Source organism: Saccostrea echinata, unplaced genomic scaffold (genome assembly GCF_033153115.1).
Source record: "Saccostrea echinata isolate AGI-Se365-2 ecotype Australia unplaced genomic scaffold, CSIRO_AGI_Sech_v1 ptg000009l, whole genome shotgun sequence".
Classification (NCBI taxonomy): Eukaryota; Metazoa; Mollusca; class Bivalvia; order Ostreida; family Ostreidae; genus Saccostrea; species Saccostrea echinata.
In genome coordinates, this window is record NW_026889758.1 from 47,654,752 (window position 1) to 47,677,297 (window position 22,546).

At 33.2% G+C, this 22,546-nt stretch overlaps 2 protein-coding genes across 4 annotated transcripts; both read left to right on the forward strand.

Moving 5' to 3' along the window:
- Positions 1-903: 903 nt before the first annotated feature.
- Positions 904-10,109, forward strand: LOC133182936 (5'-AMP-activated protein kinase subunit beta-2-like). 3 transcript variants are annotated; one of them, XM_061317818.1, is made up of 7 exons: positions 904-1,389; positions 1,993-2,147; positions 2,926-3,022; positions 6,288-6,408; positions 6,717-6,853; positions 7,079-7,147; positions 7,269-10,109. In XM_061317818.1, the coding sequence occupies exons 1-7, from the start codon at positions 1,246-1,248 to the stop codon at positions 7,344-7,346; spliced, it is 801 nt and encodes a 266-aa protein (XP_061173802.1). In that variant the 5' UTR covers positions 904-1,245; the 3' UTR covers positions 7,347-10,109. The 3 variants fall into 3 exon arrangements, with proteins under 3 accessions (XP_061173802.1, XP_061173801.1, XP_061173803.1); XM_061317817.1 differs by having other exon boundaries at positions 905-1,389; positions 2,923-3,022; XM_061317819.1 differs by lacking the exon at positions 2,926-3,022 and adding an exon at positions 3,721-3,814 and having other exon boundaries at positions 905-1,389.
- Positions 10,110-18,502: 8,393 nt separating this feature from the next.
- LOC133183842 (uncharacterized protein CXorf65-like) lies at positions 18,503-22,191 on the forward strand. The gene is made up of 2 exons (XM_061318742.1): positions 18,503-19,067; positions 21,430-22,191. The coding sequence occupies exons 1-2, from the start codon at positions 18,926-18,928 to the stop codon at positions 21,762-21,764; spliced, it is 477 nt and encodes a 158-aa protein (XP_061174726.1). The 5' UTR covers positions 18,503-18,925; the 3' UTR covers positions 21,765-22,191.
- The last annotated feature ends 355 nt before the right edge of the window (positions 22,192-22,546 follow it).

The following is a 22,546-nucleotide window of genomic DNA, read 5'->3' on the forward strand; positions in this document are numbered from 1 at the left end:
CTCTGAGTAAAAGTATGTGAGGCTAAAGTTCCAAGATATTAAATTTAATAAATGTGTAGATTTGCAGAATTTTCTGCTAAATATCCTTCCACCACAAGAAATAGTCCCTTATAAATCTTTCTTCTTTATGCATTTTTGAGCAGTTTTTTTAATTGAATGTTGAACATTTTACATTGTTTAATTTAAATATGTTATAAAGATTGAATTGTAATAAATAGTTTTTAAGTAAGAGGTTTTGACTGAAATTTTCTAAAAGGCTGACGAGTGACATACCTTAATTTTATTTATTTTTTTTTTTTAGTTTTAGTCATCTACTCATATACATGTAGCATAACTCAAAATCGCAAAGAAAATTGGGATTAAGTGTTCATATTACAATTAATTTGACCTTTTGCACTTAAAAATTGTAGCCTTCAGGTTAATTACTTTAACCTCTATTATATTTTACCATATGTAATTATGGCAATAAACTATTTTATGCAAAATTGTTTGAAGAATCATGACATATCATAGAAAAAATGCTTAAAATTAATGCGCATAAACTATTATGTGAATTTTGTACACTAGTAGAATATCATATTTGCCAAATGAGGTATTAAAAATCTAAACAGGTAACTGAATATTTTCTCACATGTTTCATTAAGCTTTTTATAAACTTGAAAGTATCCTGCAACAATGAAATGAAAAACAATGAAATCAAAAGTTGGGCCCAAAAATATAATTTTTGAACTATGGAAATTTAGGCTTAAATATTTTATCTGCAATTTTCTTCTGTGAATATTGTACTCCTCATGTAGCTAAATTATCGCATTGACCTCAAAACAGATTATTTCAAATTAAAGTTATCGCCGGAATTTCGTCCATGGTAGATTCGATTTTTTATAATGACCACGCATGCTCGTAGGGGTGTTATCGTCCATATTTGTTTACCTTTTTGGAGAAGAGAAGTCGCATCAGAGAGTCAGTCTATTTAGATTCCATAGGACATAGAAAAATATAGACGTTATGGATTTTACAATGGATTAATGAACTTTTCTCCATTACAGTCATATTTTAGGAATAGACTCGTTGAGTCACATCGAAATAATCAACAGATTTTTGTTGAGCACATGTCAGCATTTCAGCAAGGTGAAGCTTCGACCGATCATTGACAGTGGGGGAGCTTTTGTGTCGTCATCATCCTCAACTTATTAATCCCTCCACATTGATTAGATAGTTCATAGAAATATTTATAGACCCGTCACAATGGGAAACTCATCTTCGTCCTCTTCTCGTAGTAGACATATTTCAGGCGATGAAACGGGTCCATCGCTCACCGCCGGAAAATTTCTGTCGGACTCCAGTTGCAGTCAAGATAACTACGAGGCCCTTCTGAAATCAGGATACAGGGTGATTATTTTCGCTTTGTTTACACACTCTCCTTATATTGGCCATATTGTTTTTGACAGTTCGGGGCAAAAATATAAACAAAAACAACTTCAAGGTCACATGAATAATTCTGTTTACATTAGTGTTACAAGTTTGTTTACAGTGTTGTAGTGATAGATTTATAAGATGTTAACTGTTTAGTGGACTTAAATATTGGTCATCTTTGGTGGATATCATTTTTTGTGAGGAAGAGATGTGAACACTTTGTTATTGAAGGTTCCAATGCTGTCATTTTCAGTATTTCAGATCTAACCTTTGTAAACCTTTTAGTGTCCTATGATAAGACTGATTTATGGCATGACCATATAGGAATATTTCAACAAATATATGACTGTGTAAAACTGTGTAAAGTATATATATAACGTTATATATGGTTCTAGATAAATTGATGAAAGCAATGAACCAGAGTTTCTGGGTTCAATACTCAGCAGTAAAAAAAAGGTTTAACTGAAGTAGTATTGAGTGAGATAGACTGAATAATTGACAGATTTATACTTTCAATTTAATGGAATTTTATTTGGATTTATCTTTAAGTTTTGATAACACCTTTTTTTTTAAATATAGAGACAGAGGGCTGCAACAACACAAAGCCAGGGAGACACATCTATCATGAAACCCAAGCTTCTCCCAACAGTCTTTAAGTGGGAAGGGGGAGGCAAAGATGTCTACATCACAGGTTCCTTTAATAACTGGCAGTCCAAAATACCGCTTGTTAAGAGGTAGGTATATACATAAGCATTTAAAAATCAAAGAACACTGAACTACTGATAATACAGATGTTATTTGCATTTAACTTGTTTAAATGCCATTTAACTTTTGAACCAATAAAAGGATTCACATTTGAATGCTTGAATACTTTTTAAAATGATCACATTTGTCTCAGAATACTTGTTTAAGCTTACCAGAGTCATAGGCTCAAGTGTGCTTTCCTGATCACAAGTTGTCCAAGTCTATGAACTGTCTGCTTTTATTACCTTTTTATATTTGAACTTCTGCAGAGCCAAGAGGAAATTTTCATGCAAGCTTGTCAGGCTTTGGAGAGCCTCATACCATATCAAGAGGAGATAATAAGATAGAGAAAATATGGCTTTATTTGAAACTCTGTAGAATCAGAGCCAAAAAGGTCTAAAGTAAAATAAAGGCTTCTGCAAACAGTACACTTTTAGATTTTATTTAAATGAACATATCCAGGGGATATGAACTATTGAAAGGAAGGCCTTTGACTTAGAATGTGGCTACATAAGGGTTTCATGTTTGACAGAAAGAGAAGTGGTGAGCATTGTGGCCCATGACCCTTTTGTTTGTTTCATATGATTATTTTTTACAAGAATTTCTGTATAGTTTTCTTTTCTTTTTTTTCTTAACTGCTTACCAAAAATATATATATAACGAGAAGAGCCACAACTGTATGTAATAGACAAAAAGATTTATTTGACTTCTGTCCAGGAACATAGTTCTTGGCATAATTTTCAATGCATATTTTAATTTTCCTAGCAGTCATGATGGTGAATTTCTCACCATAATTGATCTACCTGAAGGGGATTACCAATATAGATTTTGTGTTGATGGCAACATGTGTGTTGACCCCAATGAGGTAATAGTTGGAAAGTTGATTAAGACACACTATGTTGCTTGCAAGAGGCTATGTCATGCTTGATAAATGTACTCTGAGTACTCTGTGTGATTTCATAAGTCATCTTCTGTACACTTTGGTTATTTGAGCAGTTTTCTTGAGGGCATTTTTTTCATGGAATTGCACCCACATTTCAGTATTATATTTTATTATTTATGGTTGAAGTGAACATATGTATTTACATATTTTTATATTAAATGAAAAAAAAAATTAGATTTCCAATTTTGTTTCAGCCTTCCAGATGTGTGGTCTGAAATTCTACTTAATATTCTTAATATTTCATTTAGTACTATTGCAGATGTTCAAAGCTTAAATTATAAGATACATTTTAATAAATTTTAGGATTCACTGTGAAGTGCAAATATTTACAATAATTATATGCAAGCTTAAATTTGTTTTGAGTTGAGATCAAGATTTCATAATGTTCTATAACCATTATGATTCTTAAGAAAATACAAGTACTGACGTAACCATTGTGTGGTTAGACATTTTGATCTGAATCAGATGACTGTTTGAATTAAAATTCTAGAAACATTCATTTCTGTACCATGCATAAATTGCCACAGAGTTTACAAGAACATTTATCAAGCATTACCCTATCTAGGCTTTATGCATGCTTGTAATTTCTCAGTAGACTAATATCGTTGAAACATTTTCAGTCATGGCGATTTTACTACCATTGTTGATTTACCAGAGGGCGATCATCAGTATAAGTTTTTTGTTGACGGGCAGTGGGTCCACAATGCGGATGAGGTATGTCTTCGCCGTGAGTGATGTTCTCTGTAGAATAGAATGACGGGTTTGAGAAACCTTACAAAAAGAAAGCTGAAGAATTGGTGGGAGGCAAGAATTGATTGGGATGGGGGGGTATTGAGGTTCCTTCAGTGTTGGAAACTGCGAGATACACAGAAATGGAGGAAAAATAGCAACAGAGAACATATCTTGCATTTACCAATGCACATTCCAAAAGTAGATGTAATACATTGAAAAAAATGCAGACTGAGTTGTGCATCTTTAGAATGCCACGGGGTAGCCATTTCCCTTTAGATATCATGTAAAGACAGAGTGAAAAGTTTGTAGAAAACATCATGTCCACCATGGCAAAAGAAACTACTTGAACACTTACCGTGTAATATGATTCCAAAATTTTTCAGTTTGAATTTTCTTCGTTGATGCCAGGGTAATGATAAAAATTATTTACTTAATAAATGTTTTTAGTATCATTAATTATTAATGAAATTTTCATCTTAAAATGGTCACTTTAATTGAATGATCAGATATGCTTTCCAGATGCTTAATATAGTCACTGCTTAATCATATAATCCATGATATTGAAAGCCTTTTCTCCAAGTAACCACTACCATTACAAAAAGAATCTTCTCACTTGTTGCTTATAAGGAACATACCAGTGCCTCTTTCCCTTTTCTTCAACAAATATGTTTTCTTCCAAGGATATTTACCTCATCTTCTGGCTGCAATGTGTAATTCTTGTTCCAGATTTTTGGATATAGCTGCCCTTGGAGTGTTTTACTCTCTCAATCTGTATTCTCTTTTTATTCTAATATGTGGGAATTCTTCATTCAAATTAGAGGACTACAAATTTCCAGTGACACTTTCTATTCAGTGTGTGAGCTAATTAATTACGCTTCTATTGTGAAATGTTAATTTAGGGATACATTTATTTCGATAGGTTTTCAACTGCATTTAAATCTGTTTTCACCCTAAAATTATGTTTAAAGAATGTTGCGGAGATATGTACATGTATGATGAATGCCGCAGTGAAAAATTAAATATAATGCCAGTGACAGAGGAACTTATATTCTACTATGGTTATAGCAAAGATCAAAGAGATGCCACAGCCATTATTCTCCAATAAATCACAAACGTCATCAACAAATTATCAATAATTTTAACTCGGTTTCAAATAGAAATAATTCCCTATTCGTCGGAATTGTTGGAGAATATAACCCTCAGTAGAGAGATTTTGTTGGCAAATAAAAACCTCGCCAACAAAATCTCTCGACTATCGGGGTATAGTCTCCAACAATTCCTCTGACTTGGGAATTATTTCTTAAATAATACATGTATCACTGTCAAGATATTCAGTAAGAAAATGAAATTGCACCCAAATTGAGAATCATGACATTAGCCGATATACTTGTTACTAAATGTTTAGGGTGTTGGATTATTGATGTGTATAATGCATGCTATTCATTATTGCAGATTACGTGTAACAGTTTATGTATTTGTTGAGTAACCTGTTTTATTGTCAACTTTGTATTACTGTTGATGTGTTTTCAGTGATGGGGGATTCTGATGCATGCATGAAACCATATATTTTCACGATGGGAATCGAGCAAACTCAATATATGAGTCTTTTTATCAGCTTTCACTTTAGTAATGTATTCATCATTAAACTGTATTTAAGATCTGTTTTGATAGTTCCACTGATTTCTCGGCTTTCTGCAGGAATAAAATCCTTTCATTTACCTTAGAAAGATAAAAGATCACCTTCTATTAAAAAAAATAATCTGTTAATTTTGTTTTTAAAGGCTAATTTAACATTGAAAATTTTTGAAAAGTGTGCAAAGCTTGCTTTGGAATGATTCATATGGGGTAATATTTGATAAAGTCAGCTTTTATAGTCAGTTCTAGACCACATGTAGCCCATGCTTCATCAGATAGAGTTCCTTGAAACATGACAAGGTTGGCATCATGGGAAGATTCAAGCTCGTTATTCAGATTAATATGTATATATTAATATATGTAAAAAGTGTGTCCCTTCAAAAGTGTGGTTACAAAATTTGCATTGTTATTTATTAGAAGGGTGGTTTTGAAAAACTGTTCTTAAGGTTAAAGATCTGGATATGCTGAATTCCACATAGGTACAATGCAAAAGATGGATAACTGATACATATATTGATTTCATATTGAAATAATGATAGGTGTGTGATAGTTTTGAACATTTTACAAAAGACATTTTTTTTTGGTGATAACTTTTTGTGCTAGCTTTCATCCTGAAACAAAATTTCTTGCTAGTGGATATACTGAAAAGTGATGTACTTAAAATTTCAAACCAGTTAATAGAGAAGCATTCAAGTTCCGATGTCTTGACCAATGTTTTGATTAGAATGTTACATGACCGATAAGCATTCGCTACTATTGTATGACTTGTTTTTAGTGTTAACTGCATTATAATTACATAAATGTATTTCTTTTACCACAGCCAACTGTCACCAATGACAAAGGCACTCAGAATAATGTGATTTCTGTGAAGAAGTCAGACTTTGAGGTGTTTGAGGCACTTGCCCTGGACAGTCTGAATACAAACAGCAACAAGAAAGGGCGTAAGTCAAATCTCAGTAGAGTTTGTCACTAACCTGCAAGTTTTTCATTTGAGAAAAATGTGTAAGCAAAAATAAAATTTGATACATCAACAATGTGCAACATCTAAGTCTTTTCTATTAAGCTTAAAGCTGGAATCTTTTTTCCCCAAGTTAAAGCTCTGGTTCATCTTAATTATAAATATTTTTATGCAAATATATTTGTTGAGCTGCTTTCAACATCTAGATGTTGATGTAAGGAAAGAAAATGAATAAATTCATGAAATTCTCTGAAATGTATCATCTTGGCTGATAAAGTTGTTCCCTTCTAGTTGACACCCCTGGTTCTCCGTCGGGGGAGTACTGTCAAGATGTTCCTCCCAGAAAGCCAGGGGAGAAACACAGTGGGCCCCCCATTCTACCTCCACACCTTCTACAAGTGATACTTAACAAAGATACTCCTGCACATGTAAGTATCTAATGATGCAAGAAGGGACATCTTGAATATTTTTAAATTAATGAAATATTAGTAATGTTCTCTTGCATGGAATCAACAACTTAAAGGGTTTAATGAAAAAATATGTGAAGCTTATGCAAGTACATACAACTTACATTAATGTTAGTCTGTCAAGTAAAAGAGTGTTTCAACCTCAGGGTGAAAGTCGTCATTCAATCCTTGTGTTTATTATCACAGTGCGAGCCAACTTTACTACCAGAGCCAAACCATGTGATGCTTAATCATTTGTACGCATTATCAATAAAGGTCAGTTTTGGTGCAATTTTTAGTAAAAAGATTTTGTATATATGTGCATTTTCAAACTTTTCTGTAAAGTAATTTCAAAATATTTTAATGGTTTATTTAGGAGATGTATTTAATTTTACAGGATGGCGTAATGGTTCTTAGTGCCACACACAGATTTAGAAAGAAATATGTTACGACCCTGCTGTATAAACCTATATAGGATTTATTAGACTTATAGGCATATTTTATCAAATTATTGAGTAGATAGTGTTTTAACATTATTTGTTCTTTCTCTTAATGTAATGACTGATTCATTCGACCACAGGTTAAGAACAAATATGAAGAATTCTAGTCTATCAGAAGTGAATTGCTTTTTTCCTTGTGTCGTGTTTTGCACCTATCAGCAGAAATTTTGTGTCATAAATTGTGACTAGCCTGCATCTAAATGTTGCGTACTTAGCACAGAGGGTCATTTTATTTTGATTCTTGGCTTTTATTATGCACAGATTATATAACTATAAAATATGTTTTCTTTTGGAAAACCTGTATGCAGAAAAGTTTTTTTTTACATGGTTTGGTGCATATAACTTTAATTATTTTAAAGCTGTGACAGTGAAGTAAGGTGAAAAATATTTTCTTTTGAACAAATTATATGTGACCCAAGCATATTGATAAGGCATTCCATGTTTATTTATGAGTATTTAAAAGATAAAGAATTGACATCTTAGCTGAAATATGGAAAACAATGATTTCTCAATCTTTTTTTCTGTGAACAGTGTTCTATGCATGCTCACACTAGCATTTTATCAGCTCCAAAAATATTTCGTTACCATTTCAATTTCCTATTACCTGTTGTGGCTTTAGGATTTTTTTTTATACAGTTGCAATTTTCAAAAGTGCTGCAACTTTGCCAGAAAAAGGAACATGAATTAGTATGCTAAATATTTGGTTAGATATTATTTAATGGAAAAGCAAAGTAATGTACCATTTAGTCAATACCATACATAAAAGAAAGCTGTAGGTTTTTTTTAGGTTTACTGCACTAGCTAAAAATCATTTTAAAAATTGGATCATCAATAAGATACATTTGTATTTATGTTAGTTAAATTTTGTATGTTAAAGCTGATTGTTCAAGTATGTACATTGTAGATTAGCAATTGGAGATGCCTCGGCAATACTTTATATTGTGTATAAGTCTATAATGAAATGGATTTTTCATTTAGTAAGTATTAAAGGCTTTATGCATTTAGATTTATAGATTTTGTGCCTGACAAATTGGGTATCGTGAAATTTTTTTTTTCATTTTTTTCGTAAACCACAGGTAGGATGAAATTTAAAAAAGTATTTTGATTAAATATAGCTACACTGTATAATGTACCTGATATTAAAAGAAGGAGTGATTGATAGCTTGTGATTAAGAGATTTTTCTGTTAAAAATATGGGTGATCTCGTCCTTGTTATGTTTTGTTTGTTTGTTTGTTTGTTTGTTTTGTTGTGGGTGTGGGTTATTCGAGACAAAGCTTAGCCATGCATTGCATAAAGTTTGGACTAAAGATGCTGTTGATTGTGTTAGTGAGAAAAGTAGTTGTTCAATTATAAGAATAACTTGATATCTGTATTTGCACCTACATGAATATAATCATATGCACAGGTGTGAGAGAAGTCAATGTTGATGTATGTTTTATTTACCAGTAAGTGTCACAAATCAATGACAGTGGTTATAGTTAGGTCAACAAACTTGTACATGCTTCTCATTTTCTCATTTGGCAGCTGGGTGAAATACTGAAAAAGAAATTATCTGTGAAAGGGTCTTTTAACAATTAGATAAAGAGCTATTTTTTTATTATTTATTTATTTTTTTTTTTTTTCTGAAAGATGGAGGCATATTTGATGATAGTGGTAAAACCACTGGTACTTGCTTTGGCTATTTATTTCTATCAAAATTTCTGTGTTGTTCAAATTTACTTGTATATTAAATCAGCCCCAAGATTAAAACAGGGGGGGTGGGGGGCAACTTAAGATTATAATCTTGGGAAATTTAGTTGCTGTAACTTTACATATTTAGGCTTATATCATTTCTCATCCATTGCTGACCATTCCTGAAGAGAGACATGCTATGTCATAAAAGAGGATGTGAACTGAAGAAAACTGAGAAAAATATAGAAAGAACATCATAACATTTTACTTTCATTTGTAAAATGACACTGTTTTTAATTTTGTGGATGGGTTTTACACAACTTGAAATCTCAGGTGTTTACACTTTTTCAGCACCAGAACTTTTTGGTAATCACTGGCTAGGAGAGTCTTGAAGCATGAATACATGGCTGTGCCAGAGCCTTCTTGAATGAAATATGTTGGGTTTTTCCCCCAGCAGATATATGCATGTATGATTTGTTTAAGGGAGGTGGAAGAAAGTGTGTGTCAAGTCTGTGGTCTGACAGTCAAGCCCTTACATTTATGTGGTTTTGTGAAGATTTTTTCTTTGTGGAGGTGCCCCTTCTTGGTGGTAACCAGAACGAATATTTAATGTATTATTGTGCAATGAGTTAGGGATATCAGTATTCCTAGACATGGTGTAACCATGATAGAGACTGATATAAAGAGAATGGAAGAAAGCATACAATATTTTTAATATTTTATTGCTGTTTTGTGGAACATAATTTTTACACATGATCTGTATTTTCATGAAACATATTTTTGATTTGCAGTAGATAATATTTTAAGAATTAAGATGTTGCAATAAATGACAGATGTATCTTTAAGCTTCTTGCACATATCATGATTGATATCATGAAATTGGAATATATCACCAGTTCAAGAAAATAATGTTCTTAAATGCATACATATATATCTGATAAAGGAATTCTGCTCTTACAATTGTTCACTGTTGGTTAATTGTACCACAATTGAAAAATGTATATGCATAGTATATAATATTGACAATTTTATCATAATGATCACATTAAAGGGCAGAAGATGATAATCTTGTTTGTTATTGCTTTGAATGTAAGAAATCTTCAATTATTTGTGGTTATATTAATTTGGCACTATCCTTAGCAGGGGTTAAGTGGATATAAAGAGCTAATCACTGATCACAAGTTCGAATCAAAGTGCAGAACATCTTCAGACCATAAAAAAATCTTCATTTATTTGAGTTTAAGCTAATTTGCGCTCCCTAGTTTTAGGTCACCTGAGTCACTTGGGTGACCTATTAATAGCTGTTTTTGTCCTTTGTCTTTCATTGTCCATCTCTTGTGTTGAACATTTTAAGCCTCTTCCCGTAAACTGCTGAACCAATTTCAACTGCAACCTGAGACTCAGAGACTGGGGTGGGACCAAAACCATCAAAATTAATGCAGTTTTCAAAAATCTTCTTTACTCCTGCACAGTCCTGCACTGCAAACTGTTGGCATGATTATAACAAGCAATGAATCTTTTACCAAAATTGTGAAATTCATGACCCCAGGATCAGGGGTTCTGGAATTAGGGTGGGGCTCTATTGATCATATAGTAAAAATGGATTGATGCTGTGAAAATGTTCTTCTTTCCCCCTGTATATTTACTACACAAACTAAGTGCATGGTTATGATGAGCAAGGGTGCTTCTTTCAAAATTGTGAAAATCATGGCCCCAGGGTTCTGGTGTTAGGGTGGGGCTCTATTGATCAAAATGAACTTTCATGAATTCTTTGAAAATCTTCTCTGCTCCTGGGTATTAAGCAAACAAAGTAAGTGTGTGGTTATCTTTAGCAGAGATGCCTAGCTCTTCCAGAATTGTGAATTTCATGGTCTCTGGATCAGGGGTGCAGTTGTTAGGGTGGGACTCTATTGATTATAATTATAGTGAATTTGAAAATGCATTAATTCTTTGAAAATCGTCTTCTCTGCTCCTGGGTATTTACCAGATAAATTATGTGCATAGTTATGATGAGCAAGGGTGCCTCTTCTAAAGTTTTGAAATTCATGGCCCCTGGGTTAGGGGTACTGGTGTTAGGACAAGAGCTCTATTGATTATACAATGAAAATGCATTATCAATTGAAAATCCTCTTCTCTGCCCCTGAGTATTAAGCAAACACACTAAGTGCATCGTTATGATGAGCAAGAGTGCCTCTTTATATCATGAATTTCATGGCCCCTGGGTCAGGCACTCTGGTGTTAGGGCAGGGCCTGTTTATATAGTGAAAATACATTTATTCTTTGAAAGTCTTCTTTTCTGCTCCTACATAGGTATTAAGCAGATAAACTAAGTTCTTAGTTATATAATCAGAAAAAACTGTAGAAGTAGCGTTTTGAAAGTATTTCAAAGAAATTTCTATTTTTTAGTAACCATGGCAACACTTCATCGAAATTAAAAACCGATAAAAAGAATTACGTATTATGGTATGACACTTAATAAAGGTCGTTTATTCCAGGTCTAGGTAACAAATTTTGGAAGAGTGAAATCCTTAAGAGAAAGTTGTAGGAGCATCAGGAGTCATACTTGGTATATATGTTACATTTGACCAAGAGGTCTGTCAAAATTTATAAGGTCAAGGTCACATAACTTGGAAATTATATTTTTTTGGGGGGGGGGGCAAGACTTTTTAATGCTAAATCTGGAGATGGTCATATTCTTCTAACTCAACACAAAGTTTATTCCCGACCAGAAGTGTAAAGATTCAGGACATGAGCATATGCAGTATAACTTTTTAGAACTTTTTCAACTATTTTAATGTATGTGTTATGCTCTTTGTTTAGTTAACCCGTAGGGGGTATAAGACCTGTTAGGGCAGTTCTACTAGTGCTTTTTTCATGTCTATTTTTTTTTTTTAGCTCTACTGGCTAGAGACCAGAAGAACTTATGCAATATTAATGTGTCTGCCTGTAAACAATAACTAATACTAAAAATAGAAATTTCTTTGAAAGTCTTTAAAACATTACTCTTCTACAGTTTTGGTCTGATTTGAATAAGACTTGGTTCACAAGTAGACTATTCTAATGTACATAATTCAAAATATCGGTTTTTTATTTAGACACAGAGTATTGCCATGGTTACTAGATTAGAATTTTCTGTGATTGTTTTTTTCAAAACATTACTCTTCCTACAGTTTTAGTCCAATTTCAATACGACTTGGTACATAGGTAAACTTTACTAAGATACATGATTCTTTGTACCGTATTTTTTTTAGTTTCGTCAAGTGATGTTACCATGGTTACTAAAAATAGGAATATCTGTGAATTTCTTTCAAAATCTACTTCTCTTTCAGTTTTTGTTCTATTTCAGTACGACTTGGTACACAAATAGAATTCTCTAAGATACAATATAATTCTGACATTATATATAAATTTTTTATTATGACAAATGGTGTTGATTTCCAGATGGTTTTGAAATGGTGTTGGTTACTAAAATTGTAATTCCTCCTAAAGTTTAAATCCAATTTCAATAATGCCCCTGTAATACTTGGTACACAAGTAGCTAGACTATCTTAACATAATTTTTTTTTTAACAGTCAGTGTTGCTGTATGTTTGTATAGATAGAAATTTCTGTGAAATTATTTCAAAACATTACTCCTCCGACAGTTTCAGTCGGATTTCAATAAGACTAAGATACATCTTTCTTTAATATAAGTACACACTAGTAGAGCTAGAGTCTTGTCAGAGAATTCTGGTTTTATTAGATCTAGCAAATTTGCCGGCAAACACACACACACACCCCCTCACACACACACACACACACACACACACATTCTTGAAAATATGAAGAGAGAATCTATAGACAAAACGCTTAAAATCTGATACCAGTGTTGTATAGAGTAGGATTCCCCCCCCCCCTTAGCCAGACCCCCCCCAATCTGTACTCTAGAGTAGATCCCCCCGGAAGGGGAAATCTCATGCACACCAGAACCATATTTCCCCCTCTTTCTTTCTCAGAGTAGGATTCCCCCTCTTTTTCAATGCTTACTTCATATCGACAATAATGTGACAAAATGTTTATATGAAAGTCAATTAATTTTTCGAATGGAAATATTGGTGTTTTCGACTCAAGAATCGTCGAATTTAGTATGAAATCTTAAAATCATTCAGTCTCAACCCAAAATTTTAACTTACGGGAAATTATAAATTAGTCACTTCAAAAACCGTAATACTCGATGTCTCAACGCCGTCTCCCGGCGCAGCGGTACGTGTTTACTCAATAATTTCAAAATAATTTCAGGACACTTTTACTTAACTTTTAGTGAATTGAATTTGCTTGCCCTCTAAACGCCCAGTATTTCATCTATATAGACCCTTCCTTTTTTACAAAGTGTGTAAGAAAATTCTAAAATTTATGCTGTTGATGGGTTCCACGTGTCATTTTGTGAGTACATGTATTTGAATTGAATAGTTCTTGAAAGGAAAAAATAAGGCTAAAACCATAAGCACAACGTACAATACAAGAAACACTGCTTTTGCAAGCCAAAGCATAAATATGTACCCTGTGACGGTACATATTGTCGTTTTGTACATATTGTCGTCGGCGACAATATGTACCTACCCTCACTGCACATATTGTCGTCCATCTGTTCATATTGTCGCTGGCTGAAAAGTTACACATGTACATATTGTCGCTGGCGACATTTTGTGCCTCACTCTCACTGTACATATTGTCGCCCCACAGATATTGTTGCTTAAAGATTTCTTTTGTTGTTTTTTGGTAGTTTTGTGAATGCAATTTGTGTATGAATCACACTGACGTTCTCTCATGCTATTTCATGCAGCGTGATTGTGATGGTACATATTGTCGTCCTGTTCATATTGTCGCCGGCGACAATGTGTACCTACCCTAACCGCGCATATTGTCGTCCATCAGAACATGTCGCATGACAATGCATGGCAATGCTCCATATAAATGTAAATATGGCCAGAGAAACCAAAAACAGAAATGGTCATATACACTTAATTTAATCGCCGAAATATGGCTGAAATATTGAAATACTGAAATAATCAATCAATCAATCCATATTAATATGACTAATCATTGCTTTACTGTTTTTTGAGAAGATACATTTTAAAAGTATTTTCCCATATATTCCTAAGTAAAACTTTGATCGCCCATTGTGGCCCCACCTTAGGCTACATTGTATGGTTTTTGAGAAGATGTATATATTTTTAAGTAAATCTTTGATCACCCATTGTGGCCCCACCCTACTGTTGGGGGTCATGATTTGAACAAAATTGATTTTGTTTGTTGTTTTAATGTCTATCTCGAGAATTTTTTCATTCGTAAGTAGACGTATACTTTAGTCCTATACTTGGCACACAGGGTCATTGAGCTTTGAGGGGTCTTTATCGAGCCAGCACCTCAAAATTGAACTAACGCTATGTAACGAAGCTTTCACATAAGTATCATCTCTTCTGACCCACTACTTCTTGGGGAAAAAAAATTGAAAGATTTTTTTTCCTAAATATTCTTAGAAAAACTTTGATCACCTATTGCAGCCAAACCCCTTTTCCCCGAGGAACATGATCTGAATGAAACTGAATCTACATTTCATGATGAAGTTTTCAAAAAAAGTTCAACTTTTCAGATAGAGTGGTTCTTGAGAAGATTTTTAAAAGATGTCACTAAATTTTCACTAATTCTTAACTACTATTCTACTACTGTATGACACTTCATTTAAACAAACTTGAATTCCCTTTATCCACCGATGCTTTTGTGACAAGTCTGCTGGAAATTGACCCAGTAGTTCTTGAGAAGAAGCTGAAATTGTGAAAAGTTTACAGACAGAGGAACGGTCAGACAATATGTGATCAGAAAAGCTCACTTGAACTTCCAGTTCAGGTGGTCTAAAAATGTCAACCCTACACCAATTATATAGACACATGATTGTATATAAGAATAACACGAAAAATATTTTTTAATTAATCATTACTAATGAACCAAAAAAAATAATACATATATTCAATCTCCAAGTATATATTACAAGAAAAAGGAAAAGTCCGATATATCAGTTCTCTTAAGAATCGCAGTATCTTGACAAATCATGTGATGTACATCAATCCTGGACACAATTTTATGATAAAAAAAAAGTTTTCTTCCTACAGTATTGCGAGAAATGATGTCCGTCTCCCTTCGTGCTTGTGTTTGTGTTTGTCAATCTCTCTTTCTTTATTCAAGTAAATATTCGTCAAAACAATATATCGACGACAATATGTGCCGACCTTGACTGTACATATTGTCACCGACGACAATATGTGCTGGTGATTGACTGCACATTTTGTCGTCCATTATGCAGGAGAAAAATAAGGCTCGTCTCGGTACATATTGTCGCCGGCGACAATATGTATCGATGGACGACAATAAGTGCAGTGAGGGTAGGTACATATTGTCGCCGACGACAATATGTACAAAACGACAATACCCTCGATCCCAGCGATGTAATAATGGATTTTCAAAGTGCAAATACTCTAAAAGATTTGCAAATTTCAAACTTTTAGAAATAATGCCAATTTTTAGTTCCTTGGCAATATTTAAACACCAGAATTTTGGAGAGACACTTACATATATGAACATATACATGTAGTTTGAAATACAATTTGAGAATAAAAAATTCCATTTAAAATAAAATATTCCCTTTTGTTAAGAACTACACGTACGGATACAGTTAAAATTTGCCCAACGATCACATAGTACCATTTTTTTCCTCAGAAATTAGTTTGACCAGGTTTTACAGAACCCTGGGGGGACATTGACTTACTTTTTAGGAGTTTTGACTTAGTTCTTATGACTTTATTGTTAATTCTTGTTATTTTACATTTGTTATCACACGTTTACTTGACCCCAAAAACGTGGCGCACAAGATGGAGGCTACGTGTAGTTTCAGAAAAAAAGAAGGGAATATTTTGTCTTTGAATTTATTACTAATGACAAGATAAAATTGTTTGTTTGTTTGTATGCTGGTTAACGTCCCTCTCGAGAATTTTTCACTCATATGGGAGACGCCACCACTTGCCGGTGGAAAGCTGCAAATTTTTTTCCTATACTCTGCACTTACGGCCATTGAGCAGTGGGGGATCTTTTTCGTGCCAGCATCTACTGCGACACGGGACCTCGGTTTATACGGTCTCATCCAAAGGACCGGTCTCCACGTCCCACAGTAGGATTCGAACCCGCGACGTAAGGATCAACTCCTTACTCCGCGACTCTAGAGTAGACGCTCTAACCACTGCGCCACGCGGGCGACAGATAAAATAGTAGTTATGTTCATGTGTTCAATCATTATGCGCACTGAAAGTTACAAATAAGAATTAACTAATTGCTATGCAGTAAAAAGAAAAAATAGTAGTTATGTTCATGTGTTCAATCATTATGCGCACTGAAAGTTACAAATAAGAATTAACTAATTGCTATTCAGTAAAAAAAAAAACAAATAAAAATGAACAAATAACAATTAAGTTATAACAATTAAGTTTCAAGATATAACATATAAGAATATTAAGTAATCACAACAGTACTGGATAATCAATCAAAGGCCACAGCTAAAGTAGGAATAAACACATCATTTTAATGGTAAATTAAGCCAAGCTACATGCACGTGTCCTCTTTAGCTATGTTACATCAGAACAAAAAAGTCATAACAAATAAGTCAAAACAAATAAGCTATAACAAGTAAGTCAGTGTCTCTCAAGGTCTTCCGTGCACAAGATTTTAATGCTTCAGAAATTTATAGCGAGAAATATTAGATTTAAAAATTTTATTTTTTACTACGTATGGTCGTCATTTTGAAGAGGGGACACTTGTAACAATATGTCGCCCCCTTTACCCTCATACATAGAACAGCTATGATATTTTATTTGGAGGGGGGGGGGGATTGACTCTGGGGGGAAATCGCACTCTATAACTATAATATTACACAGAGTAGGATTTTCCCTCGGAAAATTGATTCATGTGTGGGATTTTCGTAGGGGAAATCCTACACTAGAGTAATTTTTCCGTGGGGAAAATCCTACTCTAGAGCCTTTTTTCCGGGGAAAGATTTTAGAGGGGAAAGTCTACTCTACAAGACCGTTACTTTTTGCAATAAATGCTTCACTTAGCTATAAATAGAACGATATTTCAACAATTCAATGCAAAATTATCGGTCCTTTTAATATTTATTTCTATCGAATTTAGACTATCGTCAAAGTAAGAAAAAAAGTTAAAATTAACGTTTATAAATAATTAAGACATCGATGACATATTCGTTTAACTGGCATGATATGGTTTTAACTGGCATGATATGGTTTTCTTTCATTAGTTAGTGAACCTCTGTCATCTAAAATGTAAATGATCTGTATAAACGACAGCAATTTTCTAAAAGAAGACGGAGAAAAAATAACATTAAATAATATTTAATTTAAACCCCACAAGGGTTAAACTTTTTAACAAATTATTGTTAAAGAATGTGTTATAAAATGAGTGTATTGTTTATGAATAATAGAGTTGTCTGTCTAAACAAAGAGTCACTGCTGCTTAATGGTTTTGAGATATACCCTTTTGTCGTCACTTGATTTGGAATTGTGGCTCTAAGAACCCATGTAAACTCTGTAAAATTTCACATTTGTAAACTCAAGCTTTGGTGAAATTATTAATTCAGTAGATTGATTATCTTAGATTTAAGTGGCTTTCAAAGACTTTTGATATTCAAAGAATGCATTTTCAGGTATCTAAGCCCATTTCCAGTTGGGGAAGGGAGGAGGGCTTATCAAAAAGTTTAATGACAGCAGAAACTCACAATATCTGTAAGTAGATGTATTTCGACGGATTGTGTGTGTCACAATGGTTCATGTATTACATGTACTAAACATCTAAAACAGTTCGAATCTATAAAATGAATCAGAATATTAGAGTTTTGACATTTTATATTGAGTCCACTTTACTAGATATATCTAATATTTTTTATGAAACCAATGTGCAATGCAATTTAGTATTTATTTAGCGTAGTTCTAGGAAAGTTCTTTTTTTTATTAGGTAACACAGGAATATTAATTGGAGTGATGCAATTCACTGCATGTTTAATGAATAATACCGATGTCTCTCAATAATTCATGTCCTTAAGCACGCATATTTTGATAAAAGACATACCTGGCATCTTAAGCTAAACATCGATACTTGTATTAAATTCAGCAAATGTCACCCCTGTTTACTTGTTTAAGCGTTTTGAAGGCTGAGATTTGTTTGATTTTGTTCTAATCGTTCGGTTCGAAGGCCCACTTAAAAAAGAGAATATTGCTGGTCTCTATGAAAAATTCTTAAGCTATAAATCACACGTAATTTTAACTACCTGAGACATAGGTAGAGTATATACCAGGTTTATCTTCAATAGGGCCGTTGAATGAGCGGTTTGAGTTCACTTTGAATTTCAATTATTTGAATTTCATTCCAAAGAAATTCTGATAGGAGCTTTATCTTGGTGACGAGGATTTTAAAGAATTCGTAGCGTATTTAGATTTTTACCTGTGACTTGACTTAATCTTCGAATCGGTTTAAAGTCACACTTACATGTACAGATATACATGAATAAAGTTGTGGGTAGGTGGGTCTCTTTGCCCCTGTGGAGTATTTATATATAGTGGGAAGATTCGCTCCGATGTATCGTGTTGATAATACAAGTCAATAGTTTTAAAGCCCGGTAGTTACGATTGTTTGTGTTTATAAAGGGTCTTGCCAGGTGAATGGGTTTTTTACCTGTCCAAGACACCGAGAGAAACGGGTTGGAGTGATTTGACAGATTTTTTTCTAACATGGACATTGTTTTGTTTTCGGTGATATAACGCATTAAGGTAGAAAAAAAATCAGTATGTTTATTTTGGTCAAATACGGTAATAATGAAACTCTTCTATGTAATCCTAGCTGTGCTGTGATAAATTTACTGACCAATATCAAAAGGCGAGCTGGATATGGAAATTCTAATGTAACAGTTGATCTATCGGACGAAACAGGTATTGTTACTTTTTATTCCTATATTTTTGTTAAGCTTTATTATTGAGGAATTGGGTTGAATTAATTTCAACAATATTTTTCCTTTGCAAGAAATATATTTCTTTTCTTAAGAGCGTTATTATTTTAGCATTCATTGAGACACTCCTGTTCTTTTCTATAGAAATCGATCATAAATCACTGTAATTCAAGACATTTAATGTACAATATCTTGTTCACTTTAAAAATTCATTTGCTTAAAGGACAGATTTCCATTGCGGTTCTTTTTTTCCCCGTTATCTAACAGCACCAAGAATCCAATTTACTTTTCTCAATAACACTTTTATGACACCGTCGTACAAAAGAGACATAGCAATGAATAAATTTCGCCAAACAATTTAACTTAAATTAGTTTTTGATATTGCAATCAAGTATAAGAAATGACAAAAAAAGATTACAAGTATATATTTTTTATTCCATTTCACGAAATTCGACTGGACGTCTCAAACTAACGTTTATTGTATTCACATTTGCGTGAGACATAGCCTTCGGCAATTCATACCTACTTATGGAAATTTAAATGTTCCTAAAATTGCCCAAGTTGCAAGATTTGTCATCCTTGTGTATGAATTTTACTCCTTTAAGTGGAAACCCAGAAGCAACAAATGCATATCGCTACTTACACGTGTGGAGGGCTGAATTTGAATAGAGTTTGATAATCTTAATCCAATTTTAGGCTGGCTGGATTATGATTAATTGTTTCTAACAAAGAGCTTGCTTAAAATTTTAGATATGAGATTCAGACTAAATATGACTCATAAACATTAAAGCGTAAAAGTGGATCAATTTTTTTAAACCTCGCTAAAACAAATAAGAGAGAAATATAGTAGCTAGCCCTTTGACAGGAAATATAATCATCAATATAAAAGCTACTGTCTTTCATGTGACCAATTTGAGAAAATAATGGCTTAAAGCAGACGGCAAAATGACCAACCACTTAGTGATTTTTCTCTGATTTTAATCGACAGTATATAAGAATTCAATAAAATTACATTAAGATTTTTCCAACCATGTCCATTGGACGGATGGGATTCTATGGGGGTTAAAATCGATGGCGTTCCGAATGCCAGGCGTTGACAAAATTTCGGTTGATATGATCGTTTGATACAAATGGAATAGGCTGATTTTTAAACCTTTTGAGAAATTGTCAGATCTCTTTGCAGATAACATTTAGTTTGATTGATTTAAATATATTTTTCAGTCAATGTATATTACGTTGCTGATATTGTAATTATAAACCTATAGTGCATATAGTAATTTTGATGAAAGAAAATAAGACCCTTTTGCACCAAGGAAAAGGTTTTTCCTCCCCCCAAAATCTCGAAAGAATGGTGTTCTTTGGTGAATTTTGACACGATCCTACTTGTAGATAAGATTAAAGGTCTTGTTGCAAGTATTCAGCTGAAATATTTACTAAATTTTCGTCTTGAATTACACAAAATGCTAGTTTAAATAAAAATCCCAAGTTATAAAGACGTGATACAACATATTATATCCGATGCGATCATCCATATACTTTAATTTACATAATCAGAATATTTATATGTTATACAAAGACGCAGAAATAACTCCAATGGCATTATTGGATTTTTTATAATTGAAAAAAAAGTCCTCTCGTGTAAAACAAATTGAATTCGATTACCCTCGATAATGGACTGCTCTTATCTGGCTATAGGAAATTAACGGAACACAGTATTTGCTATTCTTATCATGCAACACCTTTGTTAATTTTACTTTTTTTGCCTCTTTGTGTTGGCCCATCGTCAATCTCTCCGTAGGCCTGTAATGTAGGACTTTTACGAGTCACGTTTCTAACGAGATCGAGGAGAGATTTAGGCACCCATCGATATTCACATTGATCGCCACACCAAGTTACGTGTAAATCTGTCAAATAAACAGCTCTCTAATGTGATAACCTGTTGTTATGAGTGAACCTTATATTGACACGATTTAATTAACATTCCTGTTACAATGATAAACCTGAAATATCTGATTTATAGACACTCTAAAAATGTTTCATCGGCACTATTAGGAGAATAAACAATATCACTCAAGAAAAATTCACATTAACAAGATATTGTCCTTATCTATCTTAAAAATAAATCTTATCAGTTTCTGTACCGAGAGCATCATTCTGATTGTACTTAGTAGCTGTAAGATTTTAGATGAAGACTTTCGTCAAAAAACCCACCTTTTTTAAAAATGATTCTTCAGAATTTAGATGCAAGATATTTGTATTTTATTCTACAAACATTTTTTTTGTATCGAAATGGTTACCAGGACATAGACTTATTCTTAACTAATGAAGGTTTTCTTTATCAACAGGGTTAGTAAAAGAACTCGATAATCATCGTCACGATTATGCCAATAAATATCTGACGTCACATGAAACTTACATCCTAGTCCAGAAAGAAATCCAGTCGGACAACACCTCTGTAGATTCGGGATCCACCCCTAACCAGAATTACCAGTATAAACCCCTGCTGGAAAAGTTTGAGGAACTATTCCCTAATTATAAACTTCACGTAGACCACATTCCACCTAAAGTATCAAAGAAACGGCCTGGAAAATCCCCAAGTCCAGCCGGAAGATTTGCTCCAAAGTCTAAAACAAAGACTGTAGAGACTATATCAAAAAAAGCTGTAAACAAAAAGAGATAAAAAGAAACCAAGGGGCGGTGATTCCGAGGAGCCCTAAACACTACCCGCATGCGGAGCGTGTGCCATTTTTCCATGAACATGTTGAACAAGACACCATAAGTTTTCATTTATTAGAATCAATATATATTTTATATATATATATATATATATATATATATATATATATATATATATATATATATATTTCTTCCGTAACCTCACCTGGGGGAGAGAGCGTTTACTGTACAGTCCTGTGTAAGTGAACATGTTATTTTCAGCATTAGTGAACTACTGTTTTAATTTATTGGAAATCAAAATAATAGTCAGAAAACATTATTGATGATCAATAATGGATCTGAAAAATTTATGCAATTTTTAAATGCTGTCGACATTTATTGTATTTTCACTTCTCTATATTACTGATGTTTAAAGCCTTTTATAAAATGAAGATAAACCCTTTAAAATCTACAGAATGTTTTCAATGCATTGTTCATTTTACACTTTGGATGCTGGCCATAACAAATGTGTTATCCCCCTTTGCTGACCATAACAAATATGTTATCCCCCTTTGTGGTAAATATGCATACAAGAGGAACTGAAACACACATTTGAAAAAAATTAATACTTTACTGATCTCCAGAATCTTAACTGTAGAATTTTTATATATTTGCCAATCATTTATAGATACTGCAGATTCTTTTCCTGCAACTTTTTTTTCTCCAAAGAAGTCTAAGTAAGAGTTGTTTCTTTACTCATAAGGCAAAATCACCTCCAGCAATATCTTTCCTGCATAAAGTTATGTA